Source organism: Rhinatrema bivittatum, chromosome 19 (genome assembly GCF_901001135.1).
Source record: "Rhinatrema bivittatum chromosome 19, aRhiBiv1.1, whole genome shotgun sequence".
NCBI lineage: Eukaryota > Metazoa > Chordata > Amphibia > Gymnophiona > Rhinatrematidae > Rhinatrema > Rhinatrema bivittatum.
In genome coordinates, this window is record NC_042633.1 from 42,086,752 (window position 1) to 42,104,697 (window position 17,946).

The window sequence follows — 17,946 nt, forward strand, 5'->3', positions numbered from 1 at the left end:
GCAGCACGGGATCTATCTACTGTTTGGGATCCTGCCAGGCACTTGTGGCCTGGATTGGCCACTGCTGGAAACAGACCCAGTATGGCAATTTCTTATGTCCTTATGTACGTACACCTAGGGCTTGTAGTCCGCTTCCTCTCCCCGCTGCTGGCAAGGCCCCGAGGGAGCTTGGAGAGGTGAGGGAGACACCGTGACAGCAACAATCTGTTTTTCCTGCTCCTCCTTTTGCGGAAAGTCTCTTGGTTTTCCTCTCTCAGCTTTGGGAAGTGTTCATCTCGTCTCCCTTTGGGTTTTGCACAGCACAGGAGGAGAAATGCGTTTTTGTTTTTTTTTTTTGTTTCCTTTCTCCGGTGTTGCAACTGCTCCTCGCGGTTTCCGGCTCCGTTTTTGTTTTTTTTTTATCCGCACGCTTCTCTTTCTTGTGAACTCGTGGTCTCCTGTTCTGTATGGGGCGAGGGGCCAGACTTTTCAGTTATTTCTCTTCATATCGGTCTTTGCATGGTTTTACAGTCGAGGCAGGTCCTGCTTTTCACCATGGCTGGGTTTAGTTTTCAGATTTTGGGGTTAAGCGGTGGGGGGGGGGGGGTGATATTCGTTAGCCGGATAAACCTGTGTGTGCGCCTCAGCTTGGCAGCCACCCCGCTGAAGATACCCCGAGCGGCCTAAAGTTATCCCAACTAACTGAGCTGCTCCCCGGGCCGGCCCTGCGTCCTCCAGCTCCGTTGTAGTGTGGGGATAAGTGTCGGGCAGTATTCAGGTCAGTGAGTTGTTCCGGCCGCTGCGCACGGGACACCCCCTGGCCGGACCCGGAGAGGCGACGTTTCCCCCCCCCCCCCCCCCCCCGGGGAAGGGGGAGAGCTGCTAATTCATGGCCTCTTCTTACTTCCCTCTGCCAGCCACAGGCCCCCTGCAGACGGGGAAGCCGTAAACGAACCCCCCCCCCCCCCCCCCCTTAGCAAGTCGGTGCTTCTGCTTTAATACCCCCCCCCCCCCCCCCGTCGCTCTCTTCTCTGCCTCTGCTCCCCGACTGCTGCAGCAACCTCGGAGGCTTTTTCCCGGAGAGGCATCTGACGCGTCGCGCGCGCCTGGCGTGGGTGGCAGGAGCCTCGTAAAAGGAGCGCGCGCCGTTTGTTGCAAAAAATAAATAAAATAAAATAAGGAGCGGTCCGTGAGCTGCGGCGCGCCCTGGGTCTGCGTCACGCCGGCTCCTCCTGCTCCCGGCGTGTGCCTCCAGCCGCAGGGGACTTGTGAGCGCGCAGCGGCTCTGGATCCCCGCGTCCAGGCTCCCGCACGACCGCAGGTGGGTTATCAGCGGCGGGGGGGGGGGGGGGGTGGGGGGTCCCCGGCAAGGCTGGGGGTGCGGAAACCTTGCACCGGCCCTGCTGGGTGGTCTTCTGTTGCTGGCGGAGGCCCGAGCGTGACCGTGAGAGTCACCCCCTCCCCCCCCGAGGCCCAAGAGTCGCCCCCGGGACGGAGACGAGAGTGAATAGCGCGAGCGCACGTCGCTAAGGCACAGGATGGTCCCCCTCCCCCCCCAAACCCTGCCCAAAAAACACCTCCCGAAAAAAAGAGCAGAGACTGCGTCATGCGAGTGCTCCCCGCCTCCCAGGAAACTGCAAAGACTTTGTCAGTGGACTGAGTGCGCGCGGCAGTGGGGGGCCCGCCTCAGCGTTATTTAAAGACAGGCGACGGACTCCTCCTCTCTTGAGTGACGCGTCCCCCCCCACCCGCCACTCCCCGGGCATGACCTCCTCCTGCCCAGTGTGTGATGTCACTGCGACGTTCCCTCCTGTGCACGATGACATCACAGGCTTCCCCGCCCGATCCCCCCGTGCTGTCGTCGTCGCCGCATTCCTGCCGCGCACCGCGACATCGCCGCGGCCTCTCACCGGAGACCCCGGGGAGGGGGGGGGGGGGGGGAAAAGCAGCTTCGGAGCTGAGCACGCCGCGAGCCGCAGTCTGAGTCCGGTTTTAATCCTTTCCAAGGGCGCCACGCTCGGTTTTCCATAAAGGTTGGCTGGAGTTTCCCCGCCCCCCCCCCCCCCGCGGCTCGGTGGGGGGGGGGGGAACGGGAGGGGGGTGAGGGAGAAACCTTGCAGTTAGACCACCGCCAGGTTTTATGGGGGTTGGCTTTGCATCGCTGGAGACCTGACAGCGAAAAACAACTTCCCTGCGAGAGCCGTTCTCCGGCTGGCTGAGATTAATCGCGTCTTTAGCATGAATTCCTTCCATATGTGGGGAGCGCGGCCCGTCCCGGGGAGGCAGCAGAGCTGGGCCCGGGCCAGCACGAAGCAGGGCAGGAGGACACGTGTGGGAGGGAGGGAGGGAGGAGAGGAGAGGAGCGGGGAGCAGAGCGAGAGCGAGAGCGGCTTTGTAGAGGGCATCCAGAGAGCAAAGCCGGAGCGGGAGGCAGCGAGACCGGCAGCACAGTAGCCCCCCCAGCGTGCCCCCCTATATCATAAATGAATAGACTCGGGGGACCTTGTCCTGCATGACCTCTTATCTCCTGTACATACATTTACACGCTTATCTGTGTATCCCAAAGCACTTTACACATGTACATACACTTACACACTCATCCGTGTATCCCAGAGCACTTTACACGTATACATACATTTACACATTCGAGTATCCTAGAGCCACTTTACATGTGTACATACACTTACACACCTATCTGTGTATCCCAGAGCACTTTACATGTGTACATACATTTACACGCTCATACCGTGTATCCCAGAGCACTTTACATGTGTACATACATTTACACGCTCATCTGTGTATCCCAGAGCACTTTACATGTATACATACACTTACACGCTCATCCGTGTATCCCAGAGCACTTTACATGTGTACATACATTTACACGCTCATTCTGTGTATCCCAGAAGCACTTTACATGTATACATACACTTACACACTCATCCGTGTATCCCAGAGCACTTTACATGTATACATACACTACACACCTATCTGTGTATCCCAGAGCACTTTACATGTATACATACACTTACACACCTATCTGTGTATCCCAGAGCACTTTTACATGTATACATACACTGACACGCTCATCCGTGTACCCAAGAGCACTTTACATGTGTACATACATTTACATGCTCTCATCTGTGTATCCCAGAGCACTTTACATGTGTACATACACTTACACACTCATCCGTGTATCCCAGAGCACTTTACATGTATACATACACTTACACGCTCATCCGTGTATCCCAGAGCACTTTACATATGTACATACATTTACACATTCGAGTATCCTAGAGCACTTTACATGTGTACATACACTTACACACTCATCCGTGTATCCCAGAGCACTTACACGTATACATACATTTACACATTCGAGTATCCTAGAGCACTTTACATGTGTACATACACTTACACACCTATCTGTGTATCCCAGAGCACTTTACATGTGTACATACATTTACACGCTCATCTGTGTATCCCAGAGCACTTTACATGTATACATACACTTACACGCTCATCCGTGTATCCCAGAGCACTTTACATGTGTACATACATTTACACGCTCATCTGTGTATCCCAGAGCACTTTACATGTATACATACACTTACACACTCATCCGTGTATCCCAGAGCACTTTACATGTATACATACACTTACACACCTATCTGTGTATCCCAGAGCACTTTACATGTATACATACACTTACACGCTCATCCGTGTATCCCAGAGCACTTTACATGTGTACATACATTTACATGCTCATCTGTGTATCCCAGAGCACTTTACATGTGTACATACACTTACACACTCATCCGTGTATCCCAGAGCACTTTACATGTATACATACACTTACACGCTCATCCGTGTATCCCAGAGCACTTTACATATGTACATACATTTACACGCTCATCCGTGTATCCCAGAGCACTTTACATGTGTACATACATTTACACATTCGAGTATCCTAGAGCACTTTACATGTGTACATACACTTACACACTCATCCGTGTATCCCAGAGCACTTTACATGTATACATACATTTACACATTCGAGTATCCTAGAGCACTTTACATGTGTACATACACCTTACACACTCATCCATGTATCCCAGAGCACTTTACACGTATACATACATTTACACATTCGAGTATCCTAAAGCACTTTACATGTGTACATACACTTACACGCACATCCGTGTATCCCAGAACACTTTACATGTGTACATACACTTACATGCTCATCCGTGTATCCCAGAGCACTTTACATGAGTACATACACTTACACGCTCATCCGTGTATCCCAGAGCACTTTACATGTGTACATACATTTACACACTCATCCATGTATCCTACAGCACTTTCCACGTTTACATACGATTAGACATACATCCATGTATCCCACAGCACTTTATATATATGTAAACACACCACACACACACACACGCACACACACACACACACACACACACACACACAGCCATCTGTGTGTCACAAAGCTCTGAGCACACCTTCAGGCGGGAGAGGAGGTGAAGACTCAGTAGCAGGACTTAGTGTAACTCAGTGCTATAAATCCTGGCATGGGGTGCTCTGATGGTTTAGGGGGGAGGTGGTACTGGTATATCACCAGCACTTGGGGGCGGCCTGCACGGAGCGGCAGAAACCTCGGCTGGGCGGATTCTGGTCTTTATTTTTTGCCTTCCTTTGGCTCACGTTGCCCTGTAATGAGCGGAAATGAAAACGTTGCACATGGTAGAGCGCGAGAAGCACTCAGGCAGGTTTGGCCCTCGCCGCTGATCCGGGGATGAGGGGCCAGCTCTCTCTCTCACCGCTGGTTACGCCGGGACAGGCTCCTGCCGCTCCGGCAAATGATCTTTTCTTTACAACTCGAAATCTGCCCCCGGGGGGGTCCTCCTTTCCTCCGATAAAGTAGGTCCCCAGGTGAGAAATTTACTCCCTCAGAACCCGCCCCTCCCGCCGCCGACGATGTTTAAAACGTCAGAGGCCCCTCTACCACGGGGGGAAGTGCCTGTGTGGCCCTCTCTACAACCGAGGCACCAGGGGCCCTCCGCAAACTCCGCTCCCCCACGCAGACGAGAGCCTTGACCTCTCCCCGCTTCCCGACTCCTGCCTCAGCCTCGCGCTCCGCCGTCGTGCTCGCTCGTTATTCTGACGTCCACGATGCGCCCCCCCCCTCCCGCTGCGAGGTACGTGGCCCTCGTTGAAATGGGAACCAGGGGCCCCTTCACCGCCCAGCCAGGTCCATCAGCGGGTGCCCGTGTCACTAGCACAGAACAGGAGACATAAATGCAATCCCCACAAATGCAATGCCCGCCTGCCCCAGGACGAGAAATAAATCTCCGCGTGCACCAAGAGCGGCGTTTCGGAGGACGGGCGTTGCACCTCCATTTTATGAGCTGGGCTCAGAGGTGGCGGGCGGGGAGAGCGGTTCCCAGCCCCGCCGCTGTGGAAAGGCGCTGGCCCCGTCGCGCTCCGGTCGTGGCTTTCCCGGCGGTCGCCCCGTCAGGCAGGGGCGCGGTCCGCGCGGTAGACATGGCCGTCCGCCTCCTCGCAGACGACGGCATCGCTTAGGGCTCGGGGTGTGCTCCCTTCCCTGGCTCCGTGTCGGCCCTGGTCCCTCTCTCCGTTCCCTTAGAGCAATCCGGATGGGTCTGGATGAATCATGGGCGGGTGGCACTGTCGGTCGATATTTAACCCCACTTCTTTCCGAGGTCGGGCGAAGCAAAGTTCATTATATGTATCCTGGAACGAGAGGCTAATGCAGTCCGAATAGTGGAATAACCTTTTGCCACACGATCCTTTCAGCTTTGTGGTTGGACCCACCCAAGACGGCCATTACAGCTCGGTATAGTGGAGGGGAGAGGGGGGAGCCGGGGAGAACTTTGCAGTCGAAAGGCCTTCGTCTTCTTGTAAAGCCAATGTGCTCGATCATCCTAATTTCAAATGCTCCTCCCTTCAAGCGCCGTGATTGCGAGGTTGAGATTTCCCTTTGAAGGGAGCATTCGCCTGCTTGAGCCTTCATCGCCTCATTCCACATGGACGAGTTCAGAAGAGAGAGCACCCTCGGTCCAGGGAGGCCTCCTCTCCTAACCTCTGCGTCCGACGGTCACCGTCGTCGTCCGTTCTAAACGATGCTTACGCCCGGAGCCGCCTAGGAGTGTCCTGCTCCACCAGAGGACCTGGCTTACCCTGGCACTAACTCGGAAGTCGCGCAACCAAAAGAAGACTTCCCAGACACCTTGAAGGCTACGGAGGCACCTAAACGGTGCACGAGGGGAGGAGCAGCCGCCTAGTGGTGCGAGCAGTGCAAGCCGAGATTCAGATCTCGCTGGTCCCACCGACATGCCTTGGGCAAGTCACTTTTGTCTCTTATTGCCTCTGGAGCAAGCCTCGATTGCAAGCCCTGTGGTACCCGAACGCAAAATGTCATGAGAAGTGGAATGCACGTCTTCAAAATGAAAGCGTAGGATACAAGAAAGTCCAGACTTAGCTCCTCCGCGAAACCTGCTTTAAAGAAATCGAGGAAACCTACAGCTCGTTCCAGTGCGCACCACCGGGAAGAGATGCTCCTGGGAGGAGGAGGAGGAGGCCCCCAGTATCTGTGCCCGAGACGAGCTTCATCTCGGTGGAGCGGACGAAGGTGCAACGCCTTTAAATAGATCCACTCAAGACCCTTCCTGAGGCAGCATCAAGGTCGTCAACCACAGCCATAGGAGCCAGGCAAGAGGACGGGATGAGTTGCGGATGCCCTCCGACCCCAGCGGGAGGAAAGGCATCGGGTTCTGTTTCATCACCAAGGGGGCTCCTCGCCTGAACCTTCCAGCTCCCGCCTCCCTACGGACAGTGGAGGTGACCGAGCCAGTCCTGGTCATGGGGAAAAGAAAAGGGGTTTTCTGCTCGTGACATTTATCCTATCGCAAAGAGGTCAGGAGGTCTCTGCCCGATTCTGGACTCGGGCAATCTAAAAAAAAAAAAAAGAGTCACCGAGGACTCAACAGTGAACTTCCAGAAATCTCGTCTGATTCCCCCCCCCCACCCCCCAATGCATCGGTTTGGCGTTGGGGAGAGAGAGAGAGAGGCCGTCCGTCCACTGCACAGAACGATCGCTCATTTAGTTTCTCAGCGTTTGCGTCGCTCTTAAGCCCGCATCGTCAGCTCTTTTATTTTCGTCAGTTATATCCGCTAGAGCTTTCACGGAGACGTCGGGCCGCGCGACGGCTGCGGTCCCATCGTCGCGCCCTTCGCTCTCGCCGGTGCGAGAGATGAGCTCGGTGGCTCTCGGGACCTGGCTGGGGATGCAGGGTCTCACCCCGGAAAGGTGTAAAGGGATCGCCGTGTTTATGAAGCGTAAAACGCCCGTTCTGAAAGCACGGTTTGCGGTGGTGGTGGTGGCGGCGGCGGCGGTGCTGGGGCTTTGAAACAGCCCAGGATGCAAATTCCGGTCCGCGTTGAGGGGCTGACCCAGACCCGTGTCCCGGCTCTCCTGTGGGGCGCGAGCACAAATTCCTGGGATTTACCATCAGAGTCCTTTTTTTTTTTTTCCCTTCATCTGTTGGGCAGGCCGATCCGGTTCTGTTTTACCCTCTCCGTTGCATTCTGGGATTTGTAGTCCCAGAGGGGGCGGGGAGCCTGGGGGGAAAAGCAGGACCGGAGATGACAGAGTTTCAAAGAGCAGGGGATGATTCCGGTTCCCCTCTCCCAGCGCCGTGATCGACTTCCCCCGCACCATCGCATAAAATAATAATAATAATAATAATAATTCAGGAGCTGGGGTAAAATGCAGGGGGGGGGGCGTTCCAGCCCCCTGAATATCTTTCATGCGTGGCCTGGGACAGAAAGCCGGCACGGCTGTGGAGCGCGATCTCTCCGGATGTCCGTCCATCCGTCCACCTGCGGAGGCCGAGAGTTTCGAGGCCTTCGGGATCTGGCCTCCCGCTTACGAGGTTTCGGATGCCAGCCCTGCATCTGTATCCTGTCAATAAAAAAAAAGGAAAAATCCCAACCCTGGTATTGACCTGCAGTGTTAGGCCCCCTCCCTATTAGCCTCCCCTCCCCAGGCATTTATCTTAGCCATTGTACACAGTCTCGGCCGATAAACCCAAACAAGGAAAGAGGCCTAGCAAAGATGCTTTGGTGGAAGTTTTTGGACTTTTTCTGACACTCGCCCTCCCCCCCCCCCCCCCCCCCCCCCCCGCACACACACACATACGCACTTCTCTCCACTGTTTTGTCCCCAGGCCTCGGGGCTGAATGAGGGAATGCCCAGTAGATGATGCGCAGCATCACTTCAGGAGCTCCCGCAGGCCGCCAGCTACTAAAATGGCTGCCAAGTTCTAAGATGGCTGCCAGGAATCAAACAGAGGGAAGAGTGTGTCAGGCCCAGTCGTCCCCGAGCACACCGCACAAGACATGTGGCTCCCAGCCTCCCCTCCCTCCCCCTTCCGAAACAAAAAACACAACTTGGCGTCCGCCGGTGTGTTAAAAGTAATTCGCAGCCTAGCATCCTGGCTTTTCAGGCAGGCATCACTAGGGCTAGGAGCTTAACTGCCGGGGCTTGAGGACTGCAAGGTACCATGCACCTGGAGCTGCTCTAGGCGCCTCTGCGTAATACGTGGGGAAAGGATTCTGGGATTGGCAGTCTTGAATTGGTTTTTTTTCCCCTGTCGGAACAATGGAACTACAATACCCAGAATTCCCTTCAGTGTTATTAATGAAGTGTGTTGCTATAGTAAATCAGCACCTTTTCAAAGTTATCAGTGCAGTGTGCGATCTTTAGGTAACTTGACCTCTTGTCAGCATTATCAGTGCACTACGCTCTTCTACAGTAAGTCAGTGCCTTGTCAGTGTTATGGGTGCAGTGTGTGCTCTCTGTTGGTAAATCAGTGCCTTGTCAGTGTTATGGGTGCAGTGTGCTCTCCTTTGGTAAATCAGCACCTTGTCAGTGTTATCGGTGCAGAGTGCTCTGCTTTGGTAAATCAGTGCCTTGTCAGCGTTATCAGTGCAGTGTGCTCTCCTTTGGTAAATCAGCACCTTGTCAGTGTTATGGGTGCAGTGTGCTCTCCTTTGGTAAATCAGTGCCTTGTCAGTGTTATCAGTGCAGTGTGTGCTCCTTTGGTAAATCAGTGCCTTGTCAGTGTTATGGGTGCAGTGTGCTCTCCTTTAGTAAATCAGTGCCTTGTCAGTGTTATTGGTGCAGTGTGTGATCCTTTGGTAAATCAGTGCCTTCTCAGTGTTATGGGTGCAGTGTGCTCTCCTTTAGTAAATCAGTGCCTTGTCAGTGTTATGGGTGCAGTGTGCTCTCCTTTAGTAAATCAGTGCCTTGTCAGTGTTATGGGTGCAGTGTGTGATCCTTTGGTAAATCAGTGCCTTCTCAGTGTTATGGGTGCAGTGTGTGCTCCTTTGGTAAATCAGTGCCTTCTCAGCGTTATGGGTGCAGTGTGTGATCCTTTGGTAAATCAGTGCCTTGTCATTGTTATCGGTGCAGGTGTGTGCTCCTTTGGTAATCAGTGCCTTGGTCATTGTTATCGGTGCAAGTGGTGTGCTCCTTTGGTAAATCAGTGCCTGTCAAGTGGTATCAGTCCAGTGTGTGCTCCTTCGGTAAATCAGGGCCTTGTCAGTGTTATCGGTGCAGTGTGTGCTCCTTTAGTAAATCAGCGCCTTGTCATTGTTATGGGTGCAGTGTGCGCTCCTTTGGTAAATCAGTGCCTTGTCAGTGTTATCGGTGCAGTGTGTGCTCCTTTAGTAAATCAGTGCCTTGTCATTGTTATCGGTGCAGTGTGTGCTCTCCTTTGGTAAATCAGTGCCTTGGCGGTATTATCGGTGCAGTGTGTGATCCTTTGGTAAATCAGTGCCTTCTCAGCGTTATGGGTGCAGTGTGTGATCCTTTGGTAAATCAGTGCCTTCTCAGCGTTATGAGTGCAGTGTGTGCTCCTTTGGTAAATCAGTGCCTTCTCAGCGTTATGGGTGCAGTGTGCTCTCCTTTGGTAAATCAGTGCCTTGTCATTGTTATCGGTGCAGTGTGTGCTCCTTTGGTAAATCAGTGCCTTGTCATTGTTATCGGTGCAGTGTGTGCTCCTTTGGTAAATCAGTGCCTTGTCATTGTTATCGGTGCAGTGTGCGCTCCTTTGGTAAATCAGTGTCTTGTCGGTGTTATCGGTGCAGTGTGCGCTCCTTTGGTAAATCAGTGCCTGTCAGTGGTATCGGTGCAGTGTGTGCTCCTTTAGTAAATCAGTGCCTTGTCATTGTTATCGGTGCAGTGTGTGCTCCTTTGGTAAATCAGTGCCTTGGCGGTATTATCGGTGCAGTGTGTGATCCTTTGGTAAATCAGTGCCTTGTCAGTGTTATCGGTGCAGTGTGTGCCTTGTCAGTGTTATCGGTGCAGTGTGTGCATTATCAGTGCAGTGTATAGCACCCCAGGGCCCCTGCAGCACTCCCTTGCCGTGCCTCTGTATGCCGAGGGCGTGCGTTTTGGAAGCAGGAGTCCCGCGTGATTGGGTGTCGGATGGAGGGAAGTCTGTGCTCGCTGAGAATTATCACCCGTAAGTGGTGTGCCACCCTCCTCCCCCCCCCCCCCATCCCACACCACCTCTCCCCCTCTCGCTTCTCCTCCTTCCACTTTCAAAATCCGCCCCTGGAGAATTATCTTGTCTTTCTGTTTGTTTGTTTTTGTTCTTTTTTCATCACCAGCAGCTTTTAAAGTAAACTGTAATTTGCATGTTGGTAATTAATCTTATAATGGGTCATTTGCATATATTATTCCATAAGTCGGTTGGTGGTTTCGTTGCTCTGTGTTTCTGGCTCTTTGGCTTCTGCCGCCGTGCGTCCGTCCCTCTGCCTGGAGCCGGAGAGGTGGCTCCGGGTCTCCGGGGAGGGCTAGCGCGCCCGGACTCCACCCTGTGTGCCACGCTCTGGCGTGCGCAGCCGGAGCACCGCTGGAGAAACATCTGGAGACCTCTCACCAGAGAGACATCAGCAGTGCCCCTTGCCGGAGCACCTGTCAGCTCTGTCCTCCTCTGCGCTCCGGCCCTGGGTTTTCTAAAATACTTAAGCGAAGGCGAGAAAAGATATATAATAATGTCTCTCTCTCTCTCTGTTTCCTCCTGACAGAATCGGGTCAGTCAGAAGCAGCAAATCAACAGGTAGACGTGGATATCAAACCCCCCTTGAATGGTAAGGAAACGGGGAATTGCTGGGCTGCATGAAACCCCCCCCCTGGACGGGTAACAGCGCCTCCTGCTGCCTGTCCCTCCTCCGGGCTCATTTCGAAAGTCTTCCCCATCCTAACGACATCTTACTGCACGCAGCTTTTTACGTTGTTCTTTTTTTTTTTTTTGGGGAGCACCAACGCGTTGCGTTAGGGGCCACGCTCCCCCTCGTTTGGAAAGGCCCCTCTCTCTCTCTCCCTGAATCCGTTCTCCAGCCGTCCGTGATGTGTATTCCGGCTTTGCTTGCGTCGCTATGCTGCCCGCGTGGGGCTTTAACGAACTGTTTCTCACTGAAAGAAAAAAACAAACAAACAAAAGTGTTTTTAATAAATAGCTTGCAATGGAAAACCAGCCCTGTCCTTGGCGTTGCCTTGCTCCCCCTAGTGGAGAGATGCTGAAGCGCACCCTTCGGGAGCTGCCGGCTGTGCAGGCCCACTTAACAGCTGTAGCAGCTGGGAGGAGGAGACCATCCCCCCCTCCACTCCCTCCCCCGAATCCCTGGCTGGGAAGGGCGTGGGGCGGTGAGACGGGTCGAGGCTCTCCCCGAGCCAGCCTGATGAACGTGGGAGGCGGGCCAGTGGCAGCCTGCGGTTACCACGGATTCACCAACCCGTGGCTGCGTGAGCCCTCCAGTCTTGCTAAAAGCACGGAGGAGCAACCCCCCTCCCCCCGCCCCTGCCTCATTTCACCGAGTCGCACGGGGGGGTGGGGAACCATTATGCGCAGCCACCCTGCTCTCATCAGGGACTCATCTTCTTCGGTGTAAGTTTTAAGGGTGCCGGGGTGGCGGATCACGGATTTCCCCGGCTGGCATCCGCCCTTCCCCTGCTGGAAACCCCGCCGAGGTCCTAGACCCGGGCCCAGCGCCGCTCGACCCGAGTACTGGCGGGGGGGAGGGCGACGTGAACCCTGACGCATGTACTCCCCTTTCAGGAGAATAAGATGGCAGTGCTTTAGAAGATGGTGCTCCCTGCCATCCCGGGCCCGGGGAGGAGAGGGCGGGTGTGTGTGTGTGCATGTGTGAGGGCCTGGTTTTGGTTGAAATGAGGTGCGCCGCCTTGGGCAGTGAACGCAGATTTCAGATAAGCCAGTAAAGGCCCTTGGATGTTGAAGCTGCTTCGGGAAGGAGCGGGCTCGGGCTCAGGCCCCCGACAGCCCTCGCTCCCCCCCCGCCGTTGCGTGCCTCGCCCGTAGCGTGACGTCCGCGTCCCCCGCCGGAGCTAACGCAACCCGTGACCCCCCCTCTCCCCCCTTGTTTCCCCTCCCCAGGGCATTTCAATTTCCAGGACTGCTTCGTCACGTCGGGAGTCTGGAACGTCACGGAGCTGGTCAGAGTCTCCCAAAGTGAGTACAACCCGCGCGGGGGGGGGGGAGGAGGAGTTCCCCCACGCCAAACCCATTCCCGGCCCCTGAAAATGCTGGGGGGGGGGGCCTCACTCCCGGGGACCCGTGCCGTGCCTGGTGGGGGGGGAAAACCAGGACCGGCCTGGGGGGCTTTCCCTCCCCCGGCCAGGCCAGCGTCCCCCCCTGCATCCTAATCCTTCTCTCGTTGCCTTTCAGCGCCGGTCGCCACCGCCTCGGGACCGAACTTTTCTCTGGCGGATCTGGAGAGCCCCGGCTACTACAACATAAACCAAGTGACGCTGGGGCGGCGATCCCTCACCTCCCCCCCATCCAGCAGGTGAGGCCCCTGGGCAGGGAGGAGGAGGAGGGGGAAGGGATGGAGGCCTGACCGGGGGGGTGGGGGCTGCCAGAGCCGTGTCACAGCTGCCTTTTCTCTTCCCCCCCCCCCAAAACAACAGCTCCACGAAGCGCCCGAAATCCATCGATGACAGCGAAATGGAGAGCCCCGTGGACGACGTCTTCTATCCGGGGACGGGACGCTCCCCTGCCGCGGCCGGCAGCCAATCCGCAGGCTGGCCCAATGACGTGGACGCAGGTAGGGGCCCCCCCCCCCCCGTTACGAGGGCCGCCCGGCTCCTGAAGTCTGACGTGCACAATAGCGCTATGTAGCGGCGGACGTTGCACGTGTGGTGCGTTCTGCGGCGTCCCGCTCGCCTGCCCTGTGCACCCTGCGGCCTGGCACCCCCCCCCCCCCCACCCCCGGGGACACATTGGTTACCTGCGGCCATCAGCAGGGACGTTTGCACACAGAGAGAGAGAAGCCAGGGCTGTGAGTCTGCCTGAGGTTGGGGTCTGTGAGTCTGCCTGAGGTTGGGGTCTGTGAGTCTGGCTGAGGTTGGGGTCTGTGAGTCTGGCTGAGGTTGGGGTCTGTGAGTCTGCCTGAGGTTTGGGGCTGTGAGTCTGGCTGAGGGTGGGGTCTGTGAGTCTGCCTGAGGTTGGGGTCTGTGAGTCTGGCTGAGGTTGGGGTCTGTGAGTCTGCCTGAGGTTCGCGTCTGTGAGCCTGGCTGAGGTTGGGGTCTGTGAGTCTGCCTGACATTTGGGTCTGTGAGTCTGCCTGAGGTTGGGGTCTGTGAGTCTGCCTGAGGTTCGGGGCTGTGAGCCTGGCTGAGGTTGGGGGCTGTGAGTCTGGCTGAGGTTGGGGTCTGTGAGTCTGCCTGAGGTTGGGGTCTGTGAGTCTGCCTGAGGTTTGGGGCTGTGAGTCTGGCTGAGGTTGGGGTCTGTGAGTCTGCCTGAGGTTCGCGTCTGTGAGTCTGGCTGAGGTTGGGGTCTGTGAGTCTGCCTGAGGTTCGCGTCTGTGAGTCTGGCTGAGGTTGGGGTCTGTGAGTCTGGCTGAGGTTCGCGTCTGTGAGCCTGGCTGAGGTTGGGGTCTGTGAGTCTGGCTGAGGTTGGGGTCTGTGAGTCTGCCTGAGGTTTGGGGCTGTGAGTCTGGCTGAGGTTGGGGTCTGTGAGTCTGGCTGAGGTTGGGGTCTGTGAGTCTGGCTGAGGTTGGGGTCTGTGAGCCTGGCTGAGGTTGGGGGTCTGTGAGTCTGCCTGAGGTTGGGGTCTGTGAGTCTGCCTGAGGTTGGGGTCTATGAGTCTGCCTGAGGTTCGGGGCTGTGAGTCTGGCTGAGGTTCGGGTCTGTGAGTCTGGCTGACGTTCTCTTCCCAGAGGTGCAGGAGATTATGTAACCTCCTGGCAATCATTTCTCCAGTACTCCAGTGATTTCGCTGAGAGTGAAACCGGAGAGTTAGAGGGAAGCGGGGGAAGGGGAAGATAAGAGTCCAGGAAACTGCATGGAGGCAGGAATTGGGGGGGGGGGGGGGGGGGGGGGGGGGGGGAGGGGGGGGGGGGGGGGGGGGGGGGGGGGGGGGGGGGGGGGGGGGAGAAAACACAGAAACGGAGACCATGAGAGCAGATAAAGAGCCTGTGGCCCATCCACATCCCCTGCCACTCTCTGAGGATTTCCCTGTGTTTATCCCATGCCTTCTTGAATTCAGGCTCTGCCCTCCTCTCCACCACCTCCACAGGGGGAGGCTGTTCCAGGCATCCACCTCCCTCTCTGTAAAGAAATATTTCCCAAGATGACTCCTGAGTCTACCCCCTGTCACCCTCATCCCATGACCCCTCCTCGTTCTAGTGCCTCCTTTCCATTGATAGAGGCTCAGCTCCTGTGCATGGAAACCTCTGAGATACCTGAATGTCTCTATCCTATCTCCCCTCTCCTCCAGGGTGCATCATGTTTAGATCTTTAACTCTATCCCCATGTGCTTTAGGATGAAGACCACTGACCATGTTAGCAGCCTCCTTTCCATTGGTAGAGGCTCAGCTCCTGTGCATGGAAACCTCTGAGATATCTGAATGTCTCTATCCTATCTCCCCTATCTCCCTTCTCCTCCAGGGTGTATCATGTTTAGATCTTTACCTCTATCCCCATGTGCTTTAGGATGAAGACCACTGACCATGTTAGCAGCCTCCTTTCCATTTATAGAGGCTCAGCTCCTGTGCATGGAAACCTCTGAGATATCTGAATGTCTCTATCCTATCTCCCCTCTCCTCCAGGGTGCATCATGTTTAGATCTTTAACTCTATCCCCATGTGCTTTAGGATGAAGACCACTGACCATGTTAGCAGCCTCCTTTCCATTGATAGAGGCTCAGCTCCTGTGCATGGAAACCTCTGAGATATCTGAATGTCTCTATCCTATCTCCCCTCTCCTCCAGGGTGCATCATGTTTAGATCTTTAACTCTCTCCCCATGTGCTTTAGGATGAAGACCACTGACCATGTTAGCAGTCTCCTTTCCATTGATAGAGGCTCAGCTCCTGTGCATGGAAACCTCTGAGATATCTGAATGTCTCTTCCCTATCTCCCCTCTCCTCCAGGGTGCATCATGTTTAGATCTTTAACTCTATCCCCATGTGCTTTAGGATGAAGAGCACTGACCATGTTAGCAGCCTCCTTTCCATTGATAGAGGCTCAGCTCCTGTGCATGGAAACCTCTGAGATATCTGAATGTCTCTATCCTATCTCCCCTCTCCTCCAGGGTGCATCATGTTTAGATCTTTACCTTTATCCCCATGTGCTTTAGGATGAAGACCACTGACCATGTTAGCAGCCTCCTTTCCATTGATAGAGGCTCAGCTCCTGTGCATGGAAACCTCTGAGATATCTGAATGTCTTTATCCTATCTCCCCCCTCCTCCAGGGTGCATCATGTTTAGATCTCTAACTCTATCCCCATGTGCTTTAGGATGAAGACCACTGACCATGTTAGCAGCCTCCTTTCCATTGATAGAGGCTCAGCTCCTGTGCATGGAAACCTCTGAGATATCTGAATGTCTCTATCCTATCTCCCCTCTCCTCCAGGGTGCATCATGTTTAGATCTCTAACTCTATCCCCATGTGCTTTAGGATGAAGACCACTGACCATGTTAGCAGCCTCCCTCTGGAGCGACTCCATCCTGTTTCTATCCTTCTGAAGGTGGGGTCTCCAGAATTGTACTCAGTATTCCCAGTGAGGTCTCACCAGGGTCCTATACAGGGGCAGCATCACCTCTCTTTTTCTGCTGACCCTTCCTCTCCCTATGCACCCAAGCAGCTTTCTGGCTTTTACCCTCGCTTTATCCACAATAAGATCATCAGGCGCGATCACCCCCAGATCCCGCTCTTCCTCTGTGCTTAGAATAATTTCACCTCCAATGCTGCACCTCTCCCTTGGGGATTTTGCATCCTAAACGCATTACTCTGCATATTTTAGCATTAAATCTCGGCTGCCAGACCATTCCTCCAGCTTCGCTAGATCCCTCCTCGTGTCCTCCTCACCTTCCTGGCTGTCCACCCCGTTACAGATTTTGTTATCATCGGCAGGAAGACAAAACTTTCCCGACGACCCTTTGCGTTATGTCGTTCGCAAAAATGTTGGGGAAAAAAATCAATCCAAGGACCGATCCCTGAGACAGAGAGCGCTAGTAACACCCCCTCCCTCCTCAGAGACCTCTCCATTTACCCTACCCTTCATCGCCTCCCTCTCAGCCGGTTCCTGACCCGGTCACTCACTCTATGGTCCATTCGAAGGGCTCACAATTCGTGTTCCCAGCCTCCTGCTTACTTCCAATTTTATGAACGGGGACCACCATCCGCCCGTCCCCAGTCCTCCGGAACCGCTCCAGACTCTTAAGGAAGCACTGAAAGAGGTCACCGGCGTGGCTCCTTAGTTACCCTCGGGGCAACTTGCCTGGCTAACGTAAGCGGATGAGTGCCTGTGTTCAGCCTTACCGGCCTGACGTTATCCGTCTGTAACTCGTCTGGATAACCCGGGGCTTATCCCCATTACCTTCAGCCGCATCCTCGGTTACCCGGATGATTAACGTCCGGTCTCTGAATATCGGGCTCCTCTAACTTTAGTTGGGCTCCTCGCGAGCGGCGCTGTTCTGAAAACCGACCGAGGCTCTCCTCGCTCCCGGTGCTTATCACCGTTTGCTTCTCTTTTCTGTTTGTCCCGCTCCGGGCCCTTCCTCAGTGGAACGACCCCGATGGGAAATATTCGTTAAGCAGTTCTCCTTTCTTCCTCGTCGGCCTCTTACGCGTCCCTCCCCTTCACCTCCGAGTCTCGCGATGCCACTTTTGCACTTCCTTCCGTCACTGACGTATCCGACCCCCTGGTTTTACGGTGTTTGCGGGTTTTTCTTCTGTTTTAATGTTTGCGTTCCTGACTGCTTTCCCAGCTTCTCTTTGCTTTCCCAGGTACTGTCGCCTCTCTCCCTCTTTCTGCCGTCTCTTGTACTTTACGAATGCGAACCTTTTCTACCTTTATTTACTTTCCTGACAAAAAGATCAGTTGCCACACTTACCACATCTCCCGCTGCCCTTCCGCCTCCCCTAGATTGTCCCCTCCAGCTGACGACTCCTGGAGCTGCGCCCTCCCCCCCCCCCCCCCCTCCATTTTGAGAAAGTTACTTTTCCTGAAGCCTGGGACCCTCGCCTTCATCTCTCGCCTCCTAATTCTGAGCCGCAGCATCCGGTGGTCACCAGAGGCTCTGCCCCCCCCGTCGGTGAGCGCCAGGCCCAGTATCTCCCCCCACCCTCCTCCCGTCACCCGTGCACAGAACAGGTCTCCTTGCAGAGATTCCAGCATCTGCCTGCATCTGGCGTGTCCCGGCCAACATCTGGAAGATCAAAATCCCCTAAGCAGCAGCAGCAGCAGCTGCTGCACCTCCCCTCTCACAGCAATCCCGTGAGCGTCCTCCATTAAATCTCATCTCCCTCTCCTCCGTCTGTGACGGGGGACCTGCATCTCACAGCAGTGCAAATAAATGCTCCGTTCCCTCTTTCCAGATTAACCCAGGGGGCCTCCCGCT

General features: G+C 55.0%; 1 protein-coding gene across 3 annotated transcripts in view; it reads left to right on the forward strand.

The window, feature by feature from the left end:
* The window catches only part of NFIX (nuclear factor I X), a 151,334-nt gene that overhangs the window by 114,180 nt on the left and 19,208 nt on the right, over positions 1–17,946 (forward strand). For all 3 annotated transcript variants that reach the window (XM_029585516.1, XM_029585518.1, XM_029585517.1), the window contains 4 exons: positions 11,110–11,172; positions 12,477–12,551; positions 12,768–12,888; positions 13,010–13,146. In XM_029585516.1, coding sequence (XP_029441376.1) covers positions 11,110–11,172; positions 12,477–12,551; positions 12,768–12,888; positions 13,010–13,146 — 396 coding nt within the window. The remainder of the gene's footprint in view (positions 1–11,109; positions 11,173–12,476; positions 12,552–12,767; positions 12,889–13,009; positions 13,147–17,946) is intronic.